We start from the raw sequence: 22292 nt of genomic DNA, 5'->3' as shown, positions 1-22292 counted from the left end.
TCTTTTTCTCAGTTTACTCACGGCTTTAACTTTTAATAATGGGGTGGGTTTATTATTTGCGTGGAATGTCCTAAAACTAAGGATAAACACAGGTAATGTAGTAGCCTAAAAAATTGTCTTGACTGGAGTTAAAGATGGTGCAGGCCTGAGAATTCTGTTTTTTGGTGACAGGCAGAGGTATTGGGTTTTCTGTATTTATTTCTTTTAATGAAAATTAGTTTGTTTTCAACTGTAGGCACATCTGTATTATCTTTGGACCTTGGATTTTTCCAGAATTGGGAAAATACCTTACAGACTCAAGCTTAGAAAGCCCACTTAGAAGGTCTGAGTGTTTTAGGCTCTTGGTCATATATCGCTAGATTATTTAGACTTTAATAGCATCGAAGAGTATTATAGGTCCAGTAACGAATAAATTGAACTGAATGACTTGTGAAATAGTGAGAAGGGCGACTTGCTCTTTTAATCTTCACCGTCTCCTCTCTTCGTATTGTTCTTAGGGGAAAAAAGGAGCATGCATTTAGATCTTGAATGGCTCTCTTCTGTAGTATAGTTAAGAGCTTGTAAAATGCTCATAAGCAGTGTTTCCTCTTGCTTATGATTTTCAAACTATTCAAAATAATGAAAATCAAAACAGCCTCAGTGTATGCATGATTAATTAGAAAACCTAGGCAAATTTAGTCTTTCTGTTTGCTTCGTTGTCCCCAGGGCCTTGATAATTAATAGGAACACTGAAAGGCAAAGGATACCTGGTTTTAACATAGGTGTGGGGTTTCTCTCACCACACACAGACCTGTAACAGCACCTGCGCTGTGAGAGACTAGCTTCTCTGGCCTTCAGGCCTCCCTTTTGATGATCCTGTCTTGCCCTGAAGATCCTGTCGGGTCCTTTGGGAAGTGTCCCGCTGGCTGGTCTTATCAGGTAGTCTGTGTCTGTCTCTGCCTCTTCTCCTGCCCTCTGCCCTCTGCCCCGCCCCCCTTCTTTTCTCATTCCTTACCCCTTCTCCTTTTCTTCTTCCTTCTCTTTCTTTGTCAGTCTCAGGTCTCCAGTTTTTTTGGAGACTAGTTTTAATGTCTGCTTCAACTGCCATGTGCAGATAACAGTAGCAGCGCTATTGTATTTCTGCATGCTAGTTCCAAAAGAAAAATGTTGGAGGTTAGTTTCCAGGTGTGCTATCCTTCAAACTGACTGCTAGTCGTCAGTAGTCATCTGCCTTTTATTCTCAATGAAGTTTACCTCATCACTGTTACAGTTGAATGACTCAGTATGTTTCTCTCTCCATTCTTTGTTGCCATTGTTGTCCTTTCAAGAAAACTCCACAATTGCTGCTGCTGTTGCTGCTGCTAAGTTGCTTTAGTCGTGCCCAACTCTGTGACCCCATAGACGGCAGCCCACCAGGCTCCCCCATCCCTGGGATTCTCCAGGCAAGAACACTGGAGTGGGTTGCCATTTCCTTCTCCAAGGCATGCAAGTGAAAAGTGAAAGTGAAGTCGCTCAGTCCTGAACGACTCTTCATAACCCCATGAACTGCAGCCCACCAGGCTCCTCTGTCCATGGGGTTTTCCAGGCAGGAGTACTGGAGTCAGGTGCCATTGCCTTCTCCAACTCCACAACTGAGTACCGCATAAATACTTAACACAGAAAATGTAGTCCTTTTGTTGCAGGAAGGGGGATCCCTTCTAGAGCCCAAAACTGGGCTCTTGTCTAACACTCGGAAATAAATTGTCCGAGGAGACACGTGCTGACAAATCAAGAGATTTTATTGGGAAAGGGCACCCGGGTGGAGAGCAGTAGGGTAAGGGAACCCAGGAGAACTGCTCTGTCACATGGCTTGCAGGTTTTATGGTGATGGGATTAGTTTCTGGGTTGTCCTTAGCGAATCATTCTGACTCAGAGTCCTTCCTGGTGGTGCACACCTTGTTCAGCCAAGATGGATGCCAGAGAGAAAGATTCTGGGAGGTGGTCGGACAGGTGGTGTCTCCTTTTGACCTTTCCCGAACTCTTCTGGTTGGTGGAGGCTTATTAGTTCCCTGTTCCTCACCAGGCCCTCCTGTCCTAAAACAACTCATGCAAATAGTTACTATGGTACCTGGCTGGGGGGCAGTTTCAATCAGTGTGCTTCCCCTAACACTTTCAGATTTCTGATGGATTCAGGAGTCATTTTCTCCAGGAACCTGTTATGGGAGTGCGTGGTGTGTTTCTAGGTGTTCGGGAGCCAGGGGGGTGTGGTGAGGCTGTTTTATGATTCAGTGGGAAGAGCTGAGTTTCCAGAACTTTGATATCAGGCCTCGCTCTGCCATGTACTAGCTTTCTGCAGTGATCCTGGGCAACTCTCTTGATAGCTGTAAATTCTTCCTCTATGAAACAATGATACTAATACATATGCTGCGTTTGCTTTTTATTGGTTTGGTATGGGATCTTTAAAAAATTTAATATGCTTAAGTAATGTGGCATTTTAAATACTCCATTATGATGGGTCTGTCAGTGCTGAATTGTTAATTTTTGAGGATATACTTAATCTGTAATTCAGGAACTGATTGCTGCCTAAAGCTTCCCTTGTAAGTTAATTAGTACTTGGAAATATTTCCAGTAGAAGTTACAAATGATGATTTGTTTCTCAGACCAAAAAACCTTTTTACGCATTAGATAAACCACTCATAATATTGTTTTTGTGGGAGAAATGTACTCTGGATTCCAACTGGTATTCTAGAAACGTATTTTTCATAGTTTGTTTTAATAATTCTCTCTTCCTCCCACCTCATCATTCTTTATATTTTTGGGAAAAGACCCTTTTCAATTCTTAACAGCTATTTCAGTACTTGGCACAGCATTGGTTCTCCAAATATATGTAAGCTGAGCTCTCCCTCAGACTGAAATGGGCCTCTTGGAAACAAGGATCAAAAGTGAGAGGAGGAGAGGACAGGGCATATACTTCTGTGGAGGACCCGGATGGAGCAGGGTGCTGGTGGGGAGGTAGGGATTCTGTCATTTACGTTGGACCAGATGAATCATGAGGGTGGTTGCTGTAGAGTTGCTGAGGCGTGTCCAACTCTTTTGCAACTCCATGGACTGTAGCCCACCAGGCTCCTCTGTCCACAGGATTTCCCAGGCAAGAATACTGTAGTGGGTAGCTGTTTCCTTCTCCAGGGGATCTTCCCAACCCAGGGATAGAACTCATGTCTCCTGTATTGGCAGGTGGATTCCTTTGACCACTGATCCACCAGGGAAGCCCAAATGGTGAGGGTAAGTGGGGCATAAAGATTAGAGTATGTAGACTTAAGGATTGCTTTGTCATGAAGGTCCAGAGAAGTGTAAAGTGTGAAGGTGTGTATATGTGTGTGTGTGTGTGTGAATGCTCTGCATAATCTTTGTTCTAGGTATAAATTGCTCTGGGGGTTGGCAGTGATCAATGATTTTATTTTTCTAGTAGTAGCCCAAAACAGAGACATGGTATTTTTCTTTCTTTTTAGGGTTGGAGTAGGGATGAGTTCTGGTGGAGCCTTTCTTTATTATTATATTCACATGTTCTTCCTGTCTTCTAGGGGCTTTTTTTTGGCACGTGTACTAAAGTCCAGACACTGCAGTTTTTCCCCTACAAAGTCTTCACATGATCTGTTCCTGCCTATTTCTCCAACCTTATCTATTACTGCTTTCCCCTCTTCTCATTAAATGTCAGCTATACTGGCTTTCTTAGGTTTGTTTATGATTCTAAAGCCTTGTTTCAGTCGTTTTCCGTGTCCGGATCTCTGCTTTCAGATGTTTGCCTGGCTGGGTCTCTGGTCATTCTCTTGTAAATGTCACTAGGGAAGGCTTCTCGGAATACTCAGTCTAAAGGAACACAGTTGGAGTCCATCTTCAACATTGTCTTATTTTCTTTTACTTATTTATTTTTATTTTCTTATTTTATTATCTACCTCCTATCACCTCTTAAAACTATCTTCTTCCACTAGAATGTAAACTGCATGAAGTCAGGGACACGGTGTTGTTCACGGCTGTATTCTCAGCACCTGGAACAATGCCTGGTACACAAAAGGCTTTCAGTAATTTCGTTGAATAAATCAGTTAATTAGCTTCAGTGTGGTTCAGTGTGAAGTCCTTTATTGTTCAGAATTGATCACTTTTGTTAATTCATCAAGTATCCACCCACTAAATATCGTGTTTCTTGTTGGGCCCATGGACCTCAGATGGCTTAGTCTGTTCCATCACTCATGAAAGTCAGTATTAGATACTGATTAAGAGCAGTGGCTTTGGTATTCAGGTCCAGGGACTGCCACTTAGTAGACTGTGGCCTTGGCAAGCTAAGGTCTCTGATCCTTTAGTTTCCTACCTAACATATGGTGATAATAGTATCTACCACATAGAATAATTAATAGGAATAAATAAGTAAAGCACTTACTGCAGTGCTTGGCATGTAATATATGCTCAGATACTGGCTTTTTTTTTAAAAACACAAACCTTTATTATTATTATATTTTGCTTGGGGGAGAATCAGTGAATTCCTGCTCTTCATCCTGTAGACAGTTCCCTGTGAGCTGCAGATCAGTGCTGGTCTGCCTTCTCTTTCAGGAATTATAATGGAAGCTCCTGTATGTTTTGTCATCCACTGCATTAGCAGTAGAGCTGAGCTTTCAGATGTACCTCAGCTTTAGATGTTCTGAAAGTTGTGCTTCTTGAACTTTGACAATTATTAGGACTTACCTAGAGGACTTCTTAAAGCACAGCTCTTTGCCTCAGTGCCTCCTGCCGCCAGCCCCTGTTTTCATTTGCTAGGTTTGGAGAGAAGATTGAGAGTTTGTGTTTCTGTGAGATGATGCTGGTGTTGCCAGTCCTTGATTGGTGCCACTTTGAGTGGGTTTTTCTAGAGCTGTGTTAATATGGTAGCCACTAGCCACATGCGGCTGTTGAGTACTTGAAACTGGGTTACTTTGAAATGAGATGTACCTTAAGTATAAAATATACACAGGATTTTGAAGATTTAGTATAAAAGATGTAAAATATCTCATTATTAGTATTTTCAAAATATTGAAAGGATAACATTTTGGATATATTGAGTTAAATATTATATAATAAAACTAATTTCATGTGTTTCTGTTTCTTAATGTGTCTACTGGAAAAGGTAAAAATTACATACGGCTTGCTTTGTGACTTGCGTTGTATTTCAACTAAGAAAGGTGTATTGCCGTCGTCTTTATTTTATTTTTATTTTAACATTTTAACTAATTAAATAAGTATTTTTGGCTGCCCAGGATCTTCATTGCTTTGCGCGGGCTTTCTCTAGGTGTGGCTCCGCAGGCTTCTCACTGCGGCGGCTTCTCTTGTGAAGAACAGGCTCTTGGTGCCCGAGCTTCAGTAGCTGCAGCGCGCGGGCAGCATATGTTCTCAGTCATGACATGAGGACTCCGTAGTTGTGGTGCGTGGGCTCCAGAGCACAGGCTCAGCGGTTGCTCCGCAGCACGTGGAGTCTGCCCGGACTAGGGATCGAACCCGTGTCCCCTGCATCTGCAGGTGGATTCCTACCCACTGGACTACCAGGGAGGCCCTGCCTATCTCTTTAAAGTATCTTCTTGGGCCTCCATAAAGTGAGTCTCTCTTTTGTAGCCAATTTTTGAAATCATACATTACCAAGAAACCCTGTAAATTGAGTGAAAATCCATTTACTTATTTTCAAGTGATAATGAAACACAGAAACTTATTCAAGAAGCTCCTATGATGGAAAAGAATCTGAAAAAGTATATATATGACATATATATATATATATATATATATATATATATAGAATAACTGAATCACCAAGAAAGTTAAAAAACCCCAAAAACTCCTAATTAGTGAGGAAGGTAATATGTGTTTACAAGGAACCACCCTAGTCAGTTCTAAGATAGAGACAAGAACAGACTACTAATTTATAACCTTAGTCCAACTCCATTGCTAATTGGTAATATTTGTCTGATACCCTGGCCCTTCTTAATTCACAAAGGCTTCAAAATGATTAATTTCCTTAAAAATTATACTTTGGGTCAGATTTCTTGTAGAATCAAATTTTTGGGACCTTCCCTTTTCTTGAGTCATTGGAATTTAATTACAACTCTTAACAAAGGAAGCAGTTTGCTTTTGACTCTGGGTTAGTGACTTAGACTTTTACTATCTGGAACATTCTTCAGTTTTAGGCAATTGCTATCACAAAGCTAATTCCCAGTCACCTCTGTATCAAGAACTATTTTCTATCAACTTTTAGTTTTCAGTTTTTTTAAAAAAAAGTTTTTAAAAAGGGGTTTTGGCCATGCTCTGCAGCATGTGGGGTCTTAGTTACCCAACCAGGTCACACTCGGGTCACACCCCAGTTTCCTGTAGTGGAAGCACAGAGTCTGTCAGGAAGTCTTAGCCACTGAACCACCAAGGAAGGCCTAGTTTTCAGCTTCAGTTTTGCATACGTTGTATATGTGTATTGTGAACAACTACATATACTTTCCCAACAAACAATATTGGGGATGATTAGGAACAGAATCCTAGAGAATTCAGTAAATTCCTTATGTGTTTTTAGGATGGTTTCAGACATTATAATAACAAAATCACTCTGGTGTGTACTTAAAACTAACACAGCATTGTACATTCATTAACTAAACTTCTATAAAAAATTTTATTGAAGGATTAGGTGATCCAACCTTTTTTAACTTGAGGTTTATATTTTGTTTGTTGGTTTAGGTTCTCTTGCCCCCCTCCCCTCCCCCAACACAATGTATTTGGATATGTGTTTGTCTTTTATATTAAAAAAAATTTAGATACTATTGGAGGCACCTGAGATGATAGCATGAGGTAGTTAGCAATCAGTCAAAGCGTTCTTTTTGCAGTTCTCTTCCTTCTGGTCTTCTTAAGGATGAAATGGTTAATACTTTCATAGATTTTATAATGCTTATCTTGAAAAAGAAACAAAATAATCAGAGTCTTGAGCAGGCAGTGTTATTTAACCAGAATTTAGTAACTTTGATGTTTGTTTGTCATTGCCCCTCCCCCTTCCAACTTACTGCCTTGTATTTATGGGATAATAAAATGGCATTTTCTTTTACAAATAAATTGGTTTAAGCAAAGGCAATTTGACTTATGGGGTTTTAAATAAGAGTATGGGTGGTACATGAAAGAGAAATCAAGCAGAAACTTGAAAGAGTAAGTAAATGATTAAATTATGGGAGCAATTCAGAACATTGAGGCCTTTTCTCCATTTTTGTTACTGTTAATTTTTTTTGTATAATGTACATTCAGGTATGTTAACGTGTCGTTTCCAGGTTTCCATGGATCTCAATAGCGCCAGTACTGTTGTTCTTCAGGTCTTAACGCAGGCCACCAGTCAGGACACTGCTGTGTTAAAACCCGCTGAAGAGCAGCTGAAACAGTGGGAGACGCAGCCGGGTTTCTATTCAGTGTTGCTGGTAAGTTGTTCTAAAAGAGTTTACTATTATTTTTGATAGAATGAGGTACTCTTATTTTAATTGTTCTAAATTAAATTAAATTTAATTTAGTGAAACTGATCCAGAGATTTGGCTGCCATCCCTCCTGCCACATGATAATTCAGGGTGTGGCTCTTGAGGATGTTTACGAAATGTTTGTTGATGGTTGATAAATAACCCCTCAGGGTACAGTAAGTCTCCTACGTATGAACCCTCAACTTGCGAACTTGTGTGCCAGCCCCTGTCTGTATGTCACCTGTTGTACTTACTACTGTGCTTTTCAAGGGACTGGACTGTAAGACTTAAAAAAATTACGTACATATTATTCGTGTGAGAAGTGTTATCAACCTCTTATAGTACTATATAGCTAATTCTGTTAGTTGGGTACCTTGGCTAACTTTGTTGAACTCAGGAGCAAATTGAACTTAAGAGCAGTCTCTCAGAACAGAACTGGTCAGTATGTAGGGGACTTACCAGTAGAATCTGCTCAGCAGGCAGCACTGTGCTGATAATCTATTTTAATGTGTTAATGCTGACTTGAATGAAGACTATACGTGGTACACTTTGATGTTTTGTCTTCATCCTTATCCTTGCCCCAGTTAATTTACATTGTCAGAATTCTTCATCAGAGGTCTCCCCACAACTGCATGAGTCAGGTCTACCGTGCTCACTTTAAAACATTTTCTTTTCCCCCATCTAACAGTTATTTTCTTAACATCTGATTTTTTTTCCCCTGGATATTATGGGAAATAGTATAATAATGAACAGTGCTTTAAATCTTTCTGGGAGTTTAAAGCTTTTGGATAATTAATCAAAATTGTTTTCTCATTACCAGAATGAAAAGATGTCTTTCTGTATTGAAGGCCTCTCTTATTCTTTTTCTTCTGAGAATTTGAGAACTCTGATTGGTGTTTCAGATTTAGTTTCTGACCATGGCAAGGAGGCTACAAATTGAATCAAAAACTGATTCAGTATTTGTGACTGGGTCAAAAATTCAGAGCAGAACAGTTTACTTTATCTTGTAAAATAGAAAACTGTGGCATTACATACGTATTTTGACTTCATGATTGAAAAGTTTTGAGTTGTTACATTTGAGAAGATACACTAGTCATGCCTGGAAGGGAAATTAAGTGTCTGAAGTCATACTGGATATTCTCAATATAACATTAGAAAATTGTCTCTTTGGCACAGTAACACAGAGATGAAAACCAGAGTAATTTCTAAAGAGGCTGAAGAAAGTGTCTTCTTCTCATAGATCATCCCAGCATTGTGTTTGTAAATCTGGGGCATAGTATGCAAATCTTTAGAGAATCCTGTATTTTTTCTCTTCATGTGCTTACTTAAACGAGCATGCTTTGTAATTAGCCTTGTGTTTTTTCAGACCAAAATATAAAAGACCTCTGGAATTTCTTACTTTAATTACTGCTTGACTTTGGGAGAACCAACAGACTTGCTTGATACTTTCTGTGTAATGTATGAATTACAAATATTAAGTGCCTAGACCTGTTTGTTTTTATTTTTATTAGGTTTACTTTTCTTCTTAGAGGGATAGTAAAGTTTCTTTTAGATGGAGTATAGATAATAATAGATTTTAAAACTGCTGAATGTAAGTTATTTCTTTCTTTTTCCCTATTCTCACTGTTTGGGTACATTGGTTCTGTTTGAGCCTTAGCCATCCAGAGTAGTCTGGAGATTCCTAAATTTGTGTACCTGATCTCAGGTGTGTATTCCAACCTGGTTATTCAGTATATTTATTTAGTATATATTTACTTGTATTGACACCTGCAGCTTGACTTTTCTTGGTTCCTTGGTATAGCTGAGTTAAGTTGAGATCTACCAGCTTCTGCAATATTCCCACATTACTTTCATTCATTCACTCATTTGCTCAATAGCTATTTATGAAGTTTCTGCTTTGTCAGGCTCTGTGCTGGATTCCACTCATAAGACACAACTCAGTCTAGTGTGGAAGGTAGGCATGTTAAGGGTAAGAGCTAATGCAATTAATTAATTAGTCTTACAATTAATGTGGTGAGAGAACCTATGCTTTCTTTTGCAAGGACACCCAAAGAGGGACTCTGCCTCAGTTGTCACAGGTCTTAAGGAATAAATAGACATTACCCAACTGTCTCTGTAACTTTTTTTGGTATGCACCTGATTTTTAAAAAATAGGATTATAGTATCATACCTATTTTTAATACTTAACATATTAATTTTTTTAATATAGTGAAAGACATACTTCCACATCATTATTTTTGACTTTGAGGTTTTCCCACACAAAGTTGTGTTTAAGAGGTCAGTTCTAGGGATTTGAGTTATTTTAGGTCTGAATTGTTGTACAGTTTTAGTTAACATATCCCTACAATTCCTATTTGTCCCATCTACCCACTATTCTAGCAACACTAAAAATTTTATTATTATGCATGCAGGGTCTTAATTCCCCAACCAGGGGTCAAACCTATGCTCCCTGCAGTGGAAGCATGGAGTCCTAAGCACTGGACCGCCAGGGATTTTCCTAGAAAGCAATAAAATACACTTTAATTCTCATTGTTTGTGATATTTCAAATTATACTGTAAATATTAGTTTTACTCTTCTTATTTCATATACCTTTATAATTATTACAAATTTTTGGTAACAGTTTTAATAAATTTTAAAGGTCACATAACAGTTGTAATTTTGATTTCAAGGTCATGTTGCATGGTTTAGCTTGCACAGTCATTTTTACACTGTCTCATGATGGTACAAGGCAGGAATTGCCTGTATTTGGATTAACATGGTGAGTAAACTTTTTGAGTAATGGTTAACTTTGATTTGAAATTATTCACAGCACTTCTGCTTTTCTAATACTTGAAAATATTTTGTTATCTAACTTGTTTGTAAGCATAATTGCTTTGATAAGGAGGATACTTTGCAATTATTTAGTTCATTCTGTTGGGTCTACTTTTTCTTTCTAGATTTAGCTATGTTTATTTTACTTATATAATTAAAAAAATTATTTTTTGGTTGTGCTGGGTCTTCGTTGCTGCCCGAAGGCTTTCTCTAGCTGTGGAGAGTGGAGGCTACTCTCCAGCTGCGGGCCCTCTCATCGTGGTGGCTTTTCTTGTTGCTCTGTGTACATGGGATTTCAGTAGTTGCAGCACGCAGGCTCGAGGGCTGTAGGGCATGTGGGCTTCCGTGGTTTTGGTGCATGGGCTTAGCTCCTCTGTGGTATGTGGATATGGGATCTTCCTGGACAAGGGATCAAACCCAGGTCTCCTGCATTGGCAGGTAGATTCTTACCCACTGTAGCACCAGGGAAGTCCTAAAGGTGTTTATTTTAGTTTCATGTGGGTAGATTTTACTGTGTAATTAGGTTTGTTGTTTCAAGTTTAATTTTTTATTAGGAAAACTTTAAAATATACCTAAAAGTAGAATAGTGAAATGACTCTGTACGTAGCCATTACTCAGCTTACATAATTAACATAGTCCTAAGCAGATATGCTTTCTCACATGAATTGTGGAGCTATAGATACTGAGAAAATAACAATATATGTGTGATGATGAAATTTAAGTGAAATATTTAATTACAAATCTATCCATACTTAAATTTTTTTTTTTTAATTTTATTGAAGTATAGTTGATGGTGGCGCAGTGGTAAAGAATCCATCTGCCGGTGCAGGAGATATAAGAGACAAGGGTTCTATCCCTGAGTTCCGAAGATCCCCTGGAGTAGGAAATGGCGATGACTTAGTGACTAAACAACAAGCAACAGTAGCATCGTTGATTCACAGTGTGTGATGATTTCAGTACAGCAGAGGGAATGTTGCTCATGTACATAGACCCACTCTTTTTTTTAAGAGTCTTTTCTGGTATAGGCCATTACAGAATATCGGGTCCAGTTTGCTGTGGCAGGTTCTTACTGTCTGTTTTATGTATAGTCGCGTGTATATGTCAGTCCCAACCTCCCAATTTATCCTTCCCCTGGTAACCATACGATTGTTTTCTACATCTGTGACTCCACTTTTGTAAATAAGTTTATTTATACCCTTTGTTAGATTCTACATAGAAGCTGTATCATGGGGAAGGAAATGCTGCAGCCCATTCCAGCATTCTTGCCTGGAAGATTCCACGGACAGAGGAGCCTGCTGGGCTATAGTCCATGGAGTCGCAGAGAGTTGGACATGACTGAGCTCGCACACATAAGCTATATTATACGATATTTGTATTTCTGTGTCTGAAAAATCTATCTGTACTTTATTGTGATATATTAACTATACATTTAACTTATTACCTGTTCATTCTGATGCTTTGTTTTTTATTTACAGAATATTTTCACAAACCACACTCTGGATATAAATGTAAGGTGGCTTGCTGTGTTGTATTTTAAAAATGGAATTGATCGCTACTGGAGACGTGTAGCACCTCAGTAAGTTCCATCTCTTTTCCCCTCTCAAGCTCGTCCTTTTCACATTCAAGGAGGTCTAAGACTGTCATCTGTTAATCTTCACTCTGTATATAAAAAAAATCATTTGTGCTTTCTTCAGTAGCACATACACTAAAATGGGAACATTACAGAGATTTATATGCTTCCTGAGCTATGCACATTTGTGATTTGTTCACTATTTAAATGAAAAAAAGGTATGTTAACGACTGAAGAAGAAATACGTTTTACATGGTTAATTACAGATCACTAGTTGTCTTACTGCTTTTCTCTGAGAGTTTCCCCCCTTTGGGCATAGGATATGTGGACTTCTCATTGGCCTTCTGTTTCCAAGGATCTTTAATTTTATGGGCACACAATGAACGCTGAAGCATGTTTGAAAAAATGCCCTCCTCACCTTCTTTTTAAAGAAAGTACAAGGCTAGCATTCTGGAAAACATCGTTGAGAAGGAACTTCCAGGTCATCTCTGAGCCAGCTGATGTTAATCGTCTGGCTTTATGCATAATTGCCTCTGTGGGAGAAATCGATATTTGTGATATCAGTTTCAGTTGTAACTACTTGGTAGGTGGTTAAGTGAAAGAATTTATTGTAATAGTTAATTGCATGTTGTATGATTGATGGAAAGGCAGTATAGATGGGACAGGAATTTGATAGAAAATAGTGAACTTTGGTTTGGGGGAAAGAGGCTCAAGAGGGAGTTTGTTGTTTAGTCACTAAGTCGTGTCTGACTCTTTGTGACCCCATGGGCTATAGCCCGCAAGGCTCCTCTTTCCATGGGGTTCTCCAGGCAGGAATATTGGAGTGGGTTGCTGTTTTCTTCTCCAGGGGATCTTCCCTGACCCAGGGATCGAACCTGCATCTCCTGCATTGCAGGTGGATTCTTCTCTGCTGAGCTACTGGGGCAGCCTGAAGAGGAGGGGGATATATATATATATATATATAATTATGACTGATTCCCATTGATTTACAGCAGAGACCACTACAAGATTGTAAAGCAGTTATTCTCCAATTAAAAAAGTAGAAAACTTTGCCAAAGAAGTAACATAGTCTTTATTCTCCAGTAGATGGTACTGCGGCTCTGTAGTTTTTATGTTCATAGGCCCTAGTTAAAAATATAGAGGGCCTCAAAGTGGGCTGTAAAATATGCTCCTGGATCATACTGGAAGTAACTAGATTTTTAAAGGCTACAGTTAGGATGTTATAATAATAATCAAATCTTTTTCTTATTTTAAAATTAATTCATAATTTTGAGAGAAATGGGACGTTTAGTGATGAGAAAGTATATTTTGTTGAGTTGTAAGAAACAACGCAGCAAGACATGTTTCTATTTTTATGTGTCTCCTAAAATTAATTTTGTTTTACAAGTTATATGAAGAATAAATGACTGTCTCTTGAATGGGAGAGTAAATTATGATTAAATATTTCAGATTGTACTTTCATGTAAAGAATTAGAAACTGGAATTTAGTTTACATTTTGATTAGGTAGTTAAATCCCAAGCTGTTAGTGATAATATTGAGATCCAAACTGGAAAGGAGATGAATGTACTTAGGCAGTAAAGATGTTAAAAATGTAAACAAAGGAGGAAAGATTTGTTATTGAGCTCATATTTGAACTTAAGACTCTTAAAAAAAAATGTTCTCATCAAAGTGCCATCTTATAGTTTCTATTCTTACTAGTATTTTCACAGAATGATTAAGCTTTTTCATTACTACATAAAATGCAGCTTTAACTGGGTCCTAATTAATTAGATACTATCCAGTTTCTGGTTGTAATACATTCTGGATTCATCTAATGAAAACATGCACGAAGTTGAAGGTGTATGCTAAGTATTATGGGAAAATTGCTAAAGTCATGAGATTTCTCAGGTTAAGGGCTTGTTTTTTTTTAACAGGTGTATGTATTTTTTTCCATGGTCTCTTCTTTGCTTTGGTAACTAATCATTACATTATACTCTGAATTTAAATTATGAGAACCATGAAAACTGTTGAACCTGCCTTCTTGGCATAGAAGTAAACTTGAATTTCAAGCTTGAATCAAAACATTTTAAGAAAAAGCATTGTTTTCAGGGATTTGATTGACAGAAGGAAGCTATCAAAATTGGAAAGTTCAGCAGCATTATAAAAAGATTAGGGGGATAATTTTTAATGGAAAAGCATAGACTTGCATTGGACTTTGACTCCTTTTGCCTAGATACGTGTTATTTTAAATTGAGGTTCAATTGACATATAACATAATATGAGTTTCCAATATATTACGTAATGATTCAGAATGTGTCTGTATTGTGGAATGATCACCACTGTAAGTAGTTTACTTCTGTCTCCATTCATGTGCTGCTGTGCTCTTGGGTCAGTTGTGTCAGACTCTTTGGACTATCGCTCACAAGCCTCCTCTGTCCATGGGATTTTCCAGGCAAAAATACTGGCATGGATTGCCATTTCCTTCTCCAGGGGATCTTCCCGACCCAGGAATGGAGGCTGTGTCTCCTGTGTCTCCTGCATTGCAGGCAGAGTCTTTACCTGCTGAGCCATCAGGAAGTCACCACACAGAGAGAGGTTTTTTTTTTCTTGTGATGAATTTTAAGATTTACTCTTTTAGCAACTTTCATATACGCAGTGCAGTATTATTAACTGTAGTTGCCAAGCTGTACATCATATCCCCATGACTTGTTTTACATTATAACTGAAAGTTTCTACTTTTTTTTTTTAACTCCCTTCACCTGTTCCACATCCCCCCCATGTTTATTTTACTCTTTGTTTTCTCATTTATTTACTGACCTTACGGAAGTCACTGTTAAGCTTAAAAACACTTTTCTTGAAGTGTAATAAAAATGTGCTTAAAAAGTGCACACATGAAGGGTACACTTTGAATGTTTGTAATGTAACACACCTGTGTAACTCCCACTTAGAACTGGGTAGAACTAGCACCTCAGAGACTTCCCTTCTGCCCCTTCACAGTCATGTATACACCCTCCTCAGAGATCTGCCGTTTCTCACCCTGGATTAGTTTTTACCTGTTTCTTAACTTGATACAAATGGAAGTCATAGTATGCTCTTTTGTGTCTGGCTTGTATCCAGTGTTATAATTATGAGCTTTGTCCATGTAGTTGTGCGAGGCAGTAATTTGCTCTTTTATGTAGAAGTACAGCATCCCATTGTAGGAATTCCATTTTACTGTTGATGGGTATGAAGGTTGTGTGTAGTTTTTGACTATCAAAGATAATTCTTCTTTGAAAAATCTTTTACATGTCTTGTTGCATATAAGTTTGAATTTTACTGTTATTTACAGTGATCAGGTGTATGTTCAATTTGGGTTGTTGTTCAGTCACTAAGTCATGTCTGACCATTTGTGACCCCATGGACTGCCGCATACCAGGCTCCTCTGTCCTCCATTATTTCCTGGAATTTGCTCACATTTATGTCCATTGAGCCAGTGATGCCCCCAACCATCTCGTCCTCTGTTGCCCTCTTCTCCTGCCTTCAGTCTTTCTCAACATCAGGGTCTTTTTCAACAAGTTGGCTTTTTGCATCAGGTGACCAAAGTATTAGAGCATCAGCATCAGTCCTTCCAATGAATATTCAGGGTTGATTTCCTTTAGGATTGACTGGTTTGGTCTCCTTGAAATCCAAGGGACTCTCAAGAGTCTTTTCCAGCACCATAATTCAAAAGCATCAATTCTTTGGTGCTCAGCCTTCTTTGTGGTGCAGCTTGCACATCCATACACATCTGCTGGGAAAACCATAGCTTTGCCTATACAGACCTTTGTTGGCAAAGTAATGTCTATTCTTTTTAATATGCTGTCTAGGTTTGTGATAGCTTTTCTTCCAAGGAGCAGATGTCTTTTAATTTGCAGTGGTATCATCTGCATATCTGAGATTATTGATTTTTCTCCAAGCAATCTTGATTCCAACTTATGATTTATCCAGGCTGGCATTTTGCATGATGTACTCTGAATTTAAGTTAAATAAGCAGGGTGACAATATACAGCCTTGATGTACTCCTTTTCCCAGTTTTGAACCAGTCCATTGTTCCATGTTGAACTGCATACAGGTTTCTCAGAAGACATGTACATTCATCTGGTATTCCCATCTCTTTAAGAATTTTCCACAATTTGTTATGATCCACACAGTCAAAGGCTTTAGCATATTCAATGAAGCAGAAGTAAATATTTATCTTGGGCTCTCTTGCTTTCGACTTTCTAGATACTATCAGTTAGTTTTGTAAGCTGTTTTTACCAGTTTGCCCTTCCACTACTCATGTAGCATGAGTGTTGACATTTGCTCCACATTCTCACCATAACTTGGTCTGGTTTGTTTCATTTTAATCATGCTGGTGTGCTGGGAAATTTTTGCATTTTCCTGATAGACGGTGAGTACTTTTTTCATACTTACTAGTCTCAAGAGAGTTCCAGAAAAACATCTACTTTTGCTCTCTTGACTACGCCAGATTTGACTCTGTGGATCACAACAAACTGGAAAATCTTTAAAGAGTTGGGAATACCAGACCACCTTACCTGCCTCCTGAGAAACCTATATGCAGGTCAAGAAACAACAGTTAGAACTGGACATGAAACAATGGACTGGTTCTAAATTGGGAAAGGAGTATGTCAAGGCTGTGTACTGTCACTCTGCTTACTTAACTTATATGCAGAGTACATCATACGAAATGCTGGATTGGATGCAGCACAAGCTGGAATCAAGATTGCCAGGAGAAATATCAATAACCTCAGATATGCAGATGACACCACTCTTATGGCAGAAAGTGAAGAGGAACTAAAGAGTCTTTTGATGAAGGTGAAAGAGGAGAGTGAAAAAGTTGGCTTAAAACTCAACATTCAAAAAACTAAGTTCATGGCATCCAGTCCCATCACTTCATGGCAAATAGATGGGGAAACAATGGAAACAGTGACAGACTATTTTCTTGGGTTCCAAAATCACTGCAGATGGTGAGTGCAGCCATGAAATTAAAAGATGCTTGCTCCTTGGAAGGAAAGCTATGGCAAACCTAGACAGCATATTCAAAAGCAGAGACATTACTTTGCCAACAAAGGTCCGTCTAGTCAAAACTATGGTTTTTCCAGTAGTCATGTATGGGTGTGAGAGTCGGACTATAAGGAAAGCTGAGTGCCAAAGAATTGATGCTTTCGAACTATGGTGTTGGAGAAGACTCTTAAGAGTCACTTGAACTGCCAAGGAGATTTTAAAGGAAGTCAGTCCTGAAAATTCATTGGAAGGACTGATATTGAAGCTGAAGCTCGAATACTTTGGCCACCTGATGTGAAGAACTGACTGATTGGAAAAGACCCTGATGCTGGGAAGATTGAAGGCAGGAGGAGAAGGGGACAACAGAGGATGAGATGGTTGGATGGCATCACCGACTCGATGGACATGAGTTTGAGCAAGCTCCTGGAGTTGGTGATTGACAGGGAAACCTGGCATGCTGCAGTCCATGGGGTCAGAAAGAGTCAAACTAGACTGAGCAACTAAACTGACTGGACTGGTACATACTAGTCATTTGGAGCTCCTCTTTTGTAAAGGACCTGCCATTTGCACATCTATATACATATTTATATTTAGGGCTTCCCTGGTGGCTGAGAGGTTATATATGATATATATATTTGGGTAGAAGTCCTTTGTTGAACGTACGCAGTGAAAATATCTTCTGTTTCATGACTTGCTTGTTCACTTTCTTACTGGTATCTTCTGGTGAAACTTAGTTTTGATTTAAGTTCAGTTTAGCTACTTCCTTTTTGTAATTCATTCTTTTGGGATCTGTTTACAAAGTTTTTACTGAATACAAAGTCATGAAAGTATGTTTTCTGCTAGAAGCTGTGTTTCACTTTTCAGGTTTTGGTGTCTGATCTGTGTGTCGTTTCTGTGTAAGGTAAAGATGTGCAGTAGGGCAGCACCATGTCTTTTTTCCCTGTCGCGTTTCAGTGATTCCCTTATAACCTATCAGGCAGTTTACACGGAGGGGTCTGTTTTTGGATTTCTCTACTTTGTCCTGTTGGCCTATTTGTCTGTCATTGCTTTAGGTGTTGTACTTTATCAGGCTTAGTGTACTTTTAATTACTTTTTTGAATTTAATTTTACTGTCCTTTTTCTAGCTTTTTAAAATAGAAGCTTAGGTAATTTTCTGTTTTTCTTCTATATGCATTTAAAACATTAAGACTTTTTTTTATAATCGTGACTTTAGTTCAGTTTCATAAGCCTCAATATGTATTATTTTCATTACCATTTAGTCAAAAATATTTTAAAATTTTGATTTCTTTTGAGACCCATGGGTTATATCACCTAATTCCAAACATGTGGGACTTTTTTTGTTTTCTGTAATGATTTCATTCTTTGGACTATGCTGTCTTATTTTATGATCCCAACATATGGTATGTTGGTAAATGTTCTATATGCATTTGTAAAGCATGTATGTTTGCTGTTGTGGATTGTAATGTTTTATTATATGTATCAGTTAGGTCACATTTGTTAATTATGTTATTCAAATCCTTTACATTATTACTGATTTTGTGCCACTTTTTCAGCAGTTACCAAGAGAGGTGCATTCATCTTCAAATATAACTCTAGCCTTGGTCTTCATTGTCACATAGCCTTATTTTCAGATGTCTCTTCTGTGTCTATGTTCAGAATTTTCTCTTCCAGTAAATGGCACCAATCATTGGGTTAGGGCCTACTCTAATCCATTATGACCTAATTTTAGTGTGATTGCATCTGCAAAGCCTTTACTTCCAAATAAGGTCACATTCACAGGTATTTGGGGTTAGAACTTGAACATACCTTTGGTGGGGTGTGGGGCACATTTCAACTCAACAGATGCCTTAGAACATTTTTAAAAAATTGTATGCAACTTCTATAGCTGATTTTTGGGGAGTGATTCATTCAATACAAGCTACTTTTATCATAGCCAGAATAGAAAACCTTAACATGAAGAGTTTAAAATTTAATCTTAAATTAAAATACAGTTCAAAATATGTACAGTCTTATACAGTGGATATTTGCCTTCTCTGTCCTTTTGCTGTCTAGTTGCCTTCCTCATTTGCAGTCAAAGTTGTTAGTGTTATGTTCAGCCTTTTAAGACATGGCTTCTCTAGCTGCGGACTGTAGGCTCTAGAGCACATGGACTCAGTTGCAGACTCTGGCATCTTAGTTCCACCAAGGATCGAACCCAGGCCCCCTGCTTTGGGAGCACAGAGCCTTATCCACTGGACTACCAGGGAAGTCCCAGAAGATTTTAAACTACTTGATTAGACAAGTTTTCCATACCAAACATTCTCTTATTTCTGATCCTCTCTTCCACATAGAATTTTGTAAAGAAGTCAGTGTAAGACTAGCATTTACTCATAGATTTTTTTTTCTAAGCCAGACATTAAATGTTTTGGTCAGCAGCTGTTTTTATATCAGTAGAAGCAGACATCAGAATATCACGTTCTTTAGTCTAGATTTGTCTCTATTTTCTAATAGTTTTTGCACTATTTTGTGCTTCCTGTTTATTCAGCTGTGAAGGGAGTTTGAATTACCTGATGTGTCAGTATACAAGTAATGGAAATAATTCTGTTTAATTACCTGAACAATCAGGGACACATTGTTTGAAAGACTTTTTATTGTTAAAATTCTCAGTCATGCCTACCTGCATTCATTATTTTGCAGCGTTCTCTTGCATAATAAACATGTCTTTTTACAGTGCTCTCTCAGAGGAGGAAAAGTCTACCTTGCGTGCAGGGCTAATCACCAACTTCAATGAACCGATAAACCAGGTTAGTGAGAAAATGAGTGCCAACTGTTCTTTCCTTTCTCTTGTTTTTTTTTTGCTTCTTTTCCAAACTAACCTTGGTTCTTTGCTTTAAAAATAAAATTTTATTAAATAATGCTCATTTGTGATGTTTATATACACTTCTCTGGTGGTTTTTAAATTTTGAGATCCAATTCTAGCTGTGAAGAATTTTGATTAGATTTGGCTCTTACTGATTTAAAACTCAGAATCATTTGAAGATACACCTGTGTATATTTTTTAACTTCTTAGTTTTTGAGCCAATATTGAAAGTATCTTTCTATATATTAATTATTGAAATTATACCCCCCCCCACAACTACAGGACGGCTTCTGATTATTTTTTTTAAGATTAATTAGTTAATTTATTTTTTTAAATTTTTGGCTGTGCTAGGTCTTCTTTGCAGTGCGCAGGCTTCTCAGTGAAGTGGCTTCTCTCGTTGCAGAGCCCAGGCTTTAGGCATGCAGGACTCAGTAGTTGTGGCTCGTGGGCTCTAGAGCACTGCTGCTGCTGCTGCTGCTAAGTCGCTTCAGTCGTGTCTGACTCTGCCACCCCATATACAGCAGCCCACCAGGCTCCCCCGTCCCTGGGATTCTCCAGGCAAGAACTCTAGAGTGGGCTCAGTATTTGTGGTGCGTGGACTTAGTTGCTCCATGGCATGTGGGATCTTCCTGGGCCAGGAATCAAACCCATTTCCCCTGCTCTAGCAGGCAGATTCCCCACCACTAGACCACCAGGGAGTCCCAGACTTCTGATTTTTGTCTGTTTCCTTCATCACATTTTCACTTCTTAACTACTCTGTGGGGGATAGATAGTGGATTATATAGTTTTATTTTTTCTTTCCCTTTTAGTGAGATTTTTCTTTTAAGAATAAAATAAGTTTGTTTATGATACAAAAATTATATTTTCCAAGTTACTGTTTCTTACATTTGATTCTTTTGACTATTAAATCACACTGTATTAAGAGGTGTATCCAATGTAGTTTTATCTAAACCTACTTATATGATCTGAGTTTTCTTTTTTTTGCAGTTTCTCAGCTAAGGAGATTTGATGGAAGTTGGAGAGGAACAGAGTTACTCTCTGTGGGGAAGGAGGAGGTTGTTAGGGAGGGGCTTGGGTGATTGAGGGATAAACCATTGCTTAGGTGTTCTGTCAACCAGTATTTGTGAAACTCTGATCTGAACAAATATCATTATGTGAATACCTAATACTGATATTCATTTCCACTCTTAGATCAGCGGTTCTCAAAGTTTACATTCTTAGAACTTCCTTATACTGCTGAAATAAAACATTGAAGAGTTACATATGTTGATGTTTATTGTATTAGAAATTAAAATTGATAAACCTAAAATATATTGTTCGTTAATATAGATTGAATTTTAAAAAGTGAACGGTAGCCTTTTCCCCAAACAATAAGTATTTAATGAAGAGAGTAACATTGTTCTGCATTTTTGCATATCTTTTTACTGTCTGACTACTTAAAAAAATGTCTAGAATTTCAAATATATCTAGTATTTACTAAGTTGTGATGTTATTTTAGAAGTTATATGTTGAAAATCTAGCTCCACAGTGGTACATTATTGGGAAAAGATAGACCTCACAGAAAAGATCCTAGGCCCCCCAGGGTTCCATAGACCACACGTTGAGAGCTACTGTCTTAAACATTTGTTCAGTGAAATCTTACTTATTTTTGTTAAATGTATGAGTAACTAAAAAGGTAATTTTGAGCTGTGAACATATTCCTTACCTATTGCTTTAATTTCATGTTTATTTCTGAAAGTTAATTTTTTTCCCTTTAGATTGCAACTCAGATTGCAGTGCTGATTGCAAAAGTTGCTCGATTGGATTGTCCTCGACAGTGGCCTGAACTGATTCCCACTCTTATAGAATCTGTGAAAGTCCAAGATGATCTTCGACAACACAGAGCATTACTTACCTTCTATCATGTTACCAAGACTCTGGCGTCTAAACGACTGTCTGCTGATAGAAAACTGTTTTATGATGTAAGTGATTTAATGGAATTAAATTTGATAATGAAAACTGTGCTATTTGTATTGAAATCATAATGAAAACTGTGCTACTTGTATTAAAATGTAATTTTACCTCTAGATATCTTACTGATGAATTATTAGTTCTTTCTAATTGACCTCAAAAGGTTCATATTAATAGGTAGCATCTGAAAGGTTTTAAGCTGGATTGTGATATGACCAGTAAGGTCAGTTAGTTGCCAATTAGGGGAATTAATTGGTGGAGAACAGTCTGAAGGCAGAAAGACTGGTTTGAGGCTACTGAAGTTGTGTTCAGATGCAATGATAAAGCTCTCACATGAAGAAGTGATAAAGAGAACATTTAGGAGCATATAGAGGTGAGATTTAGGAAGTTAAAATTGACATGCCTGGGTAATTGGTGGGTATAGGAAGCAGTCATCACAACTGGTGATGTCTGTCGGTGTTTTAGTTCTGTTCATTGAAAAAACTATTTCTTTCCTTTATTCAGTTGCTTTGGTGTTTTTGTATTTTATTGTTTTGAACTACTGAAACAGCCAGAAAAATTTTCGTATTTTTTAACATAACATTTTAAACTGTACCAGATAACAATGGGAGTCTCCAGGTTTTGTTTTTGGCTACACTGTGGCTTGTGGGATCTTAGTTTCTTACCCC

At 38.0% G+C, this 22292-nt stretch overlaps 1 protein-coding gene across 1 annotated transcript in view; it reads left to right on the top strand.

The window, feature by feature from the left end:
* Nucleotides 1-22292, top strand: part of IPO11 (importin 11) — a 190268-nt gene that overhangs the window by 15869 nt on the left and 152107 nt on the right. Inside the window, exons 2-5 of the mRNA XM_052659057.1 lie at nt 7275-7418; nt 11739-11839; nt 19546-19618; nt 21432-21635. Of these exons, the coding sequence (XP_052515017.1) occupies nt 7281-7418; nt 11739-11839; nt 19546-19618; nt 21432-21635 (516 nt within the window). The 5' untranslated portion in view covers nt 7275-7280. The remainder of the gene's footprint in view (nt 1-7274; nt 7419-11738; nt 11840-19545; nt 19619-21431; nt 21636-22292) is intronic.

This window comes from Budorcas taxicolor, chromosome 20 (genome assembly GCF_023091745.1).
Source record: "Budorcas taxicolor isolate Tak-1 chromosome 20, Takin1.1, whole genome shotgun sequence".
NCBI lineage: Eukaryota > Metazoa > Chordata > Mammalia > Artiodactyla > Bovidae > Budorcas > Budorcas taxicolor.
The sequence above is the reverse complement of the archived record's forward strand: the minus strand, read 5'-3'. Positions and strand labels throughout refer to the sequence as shown.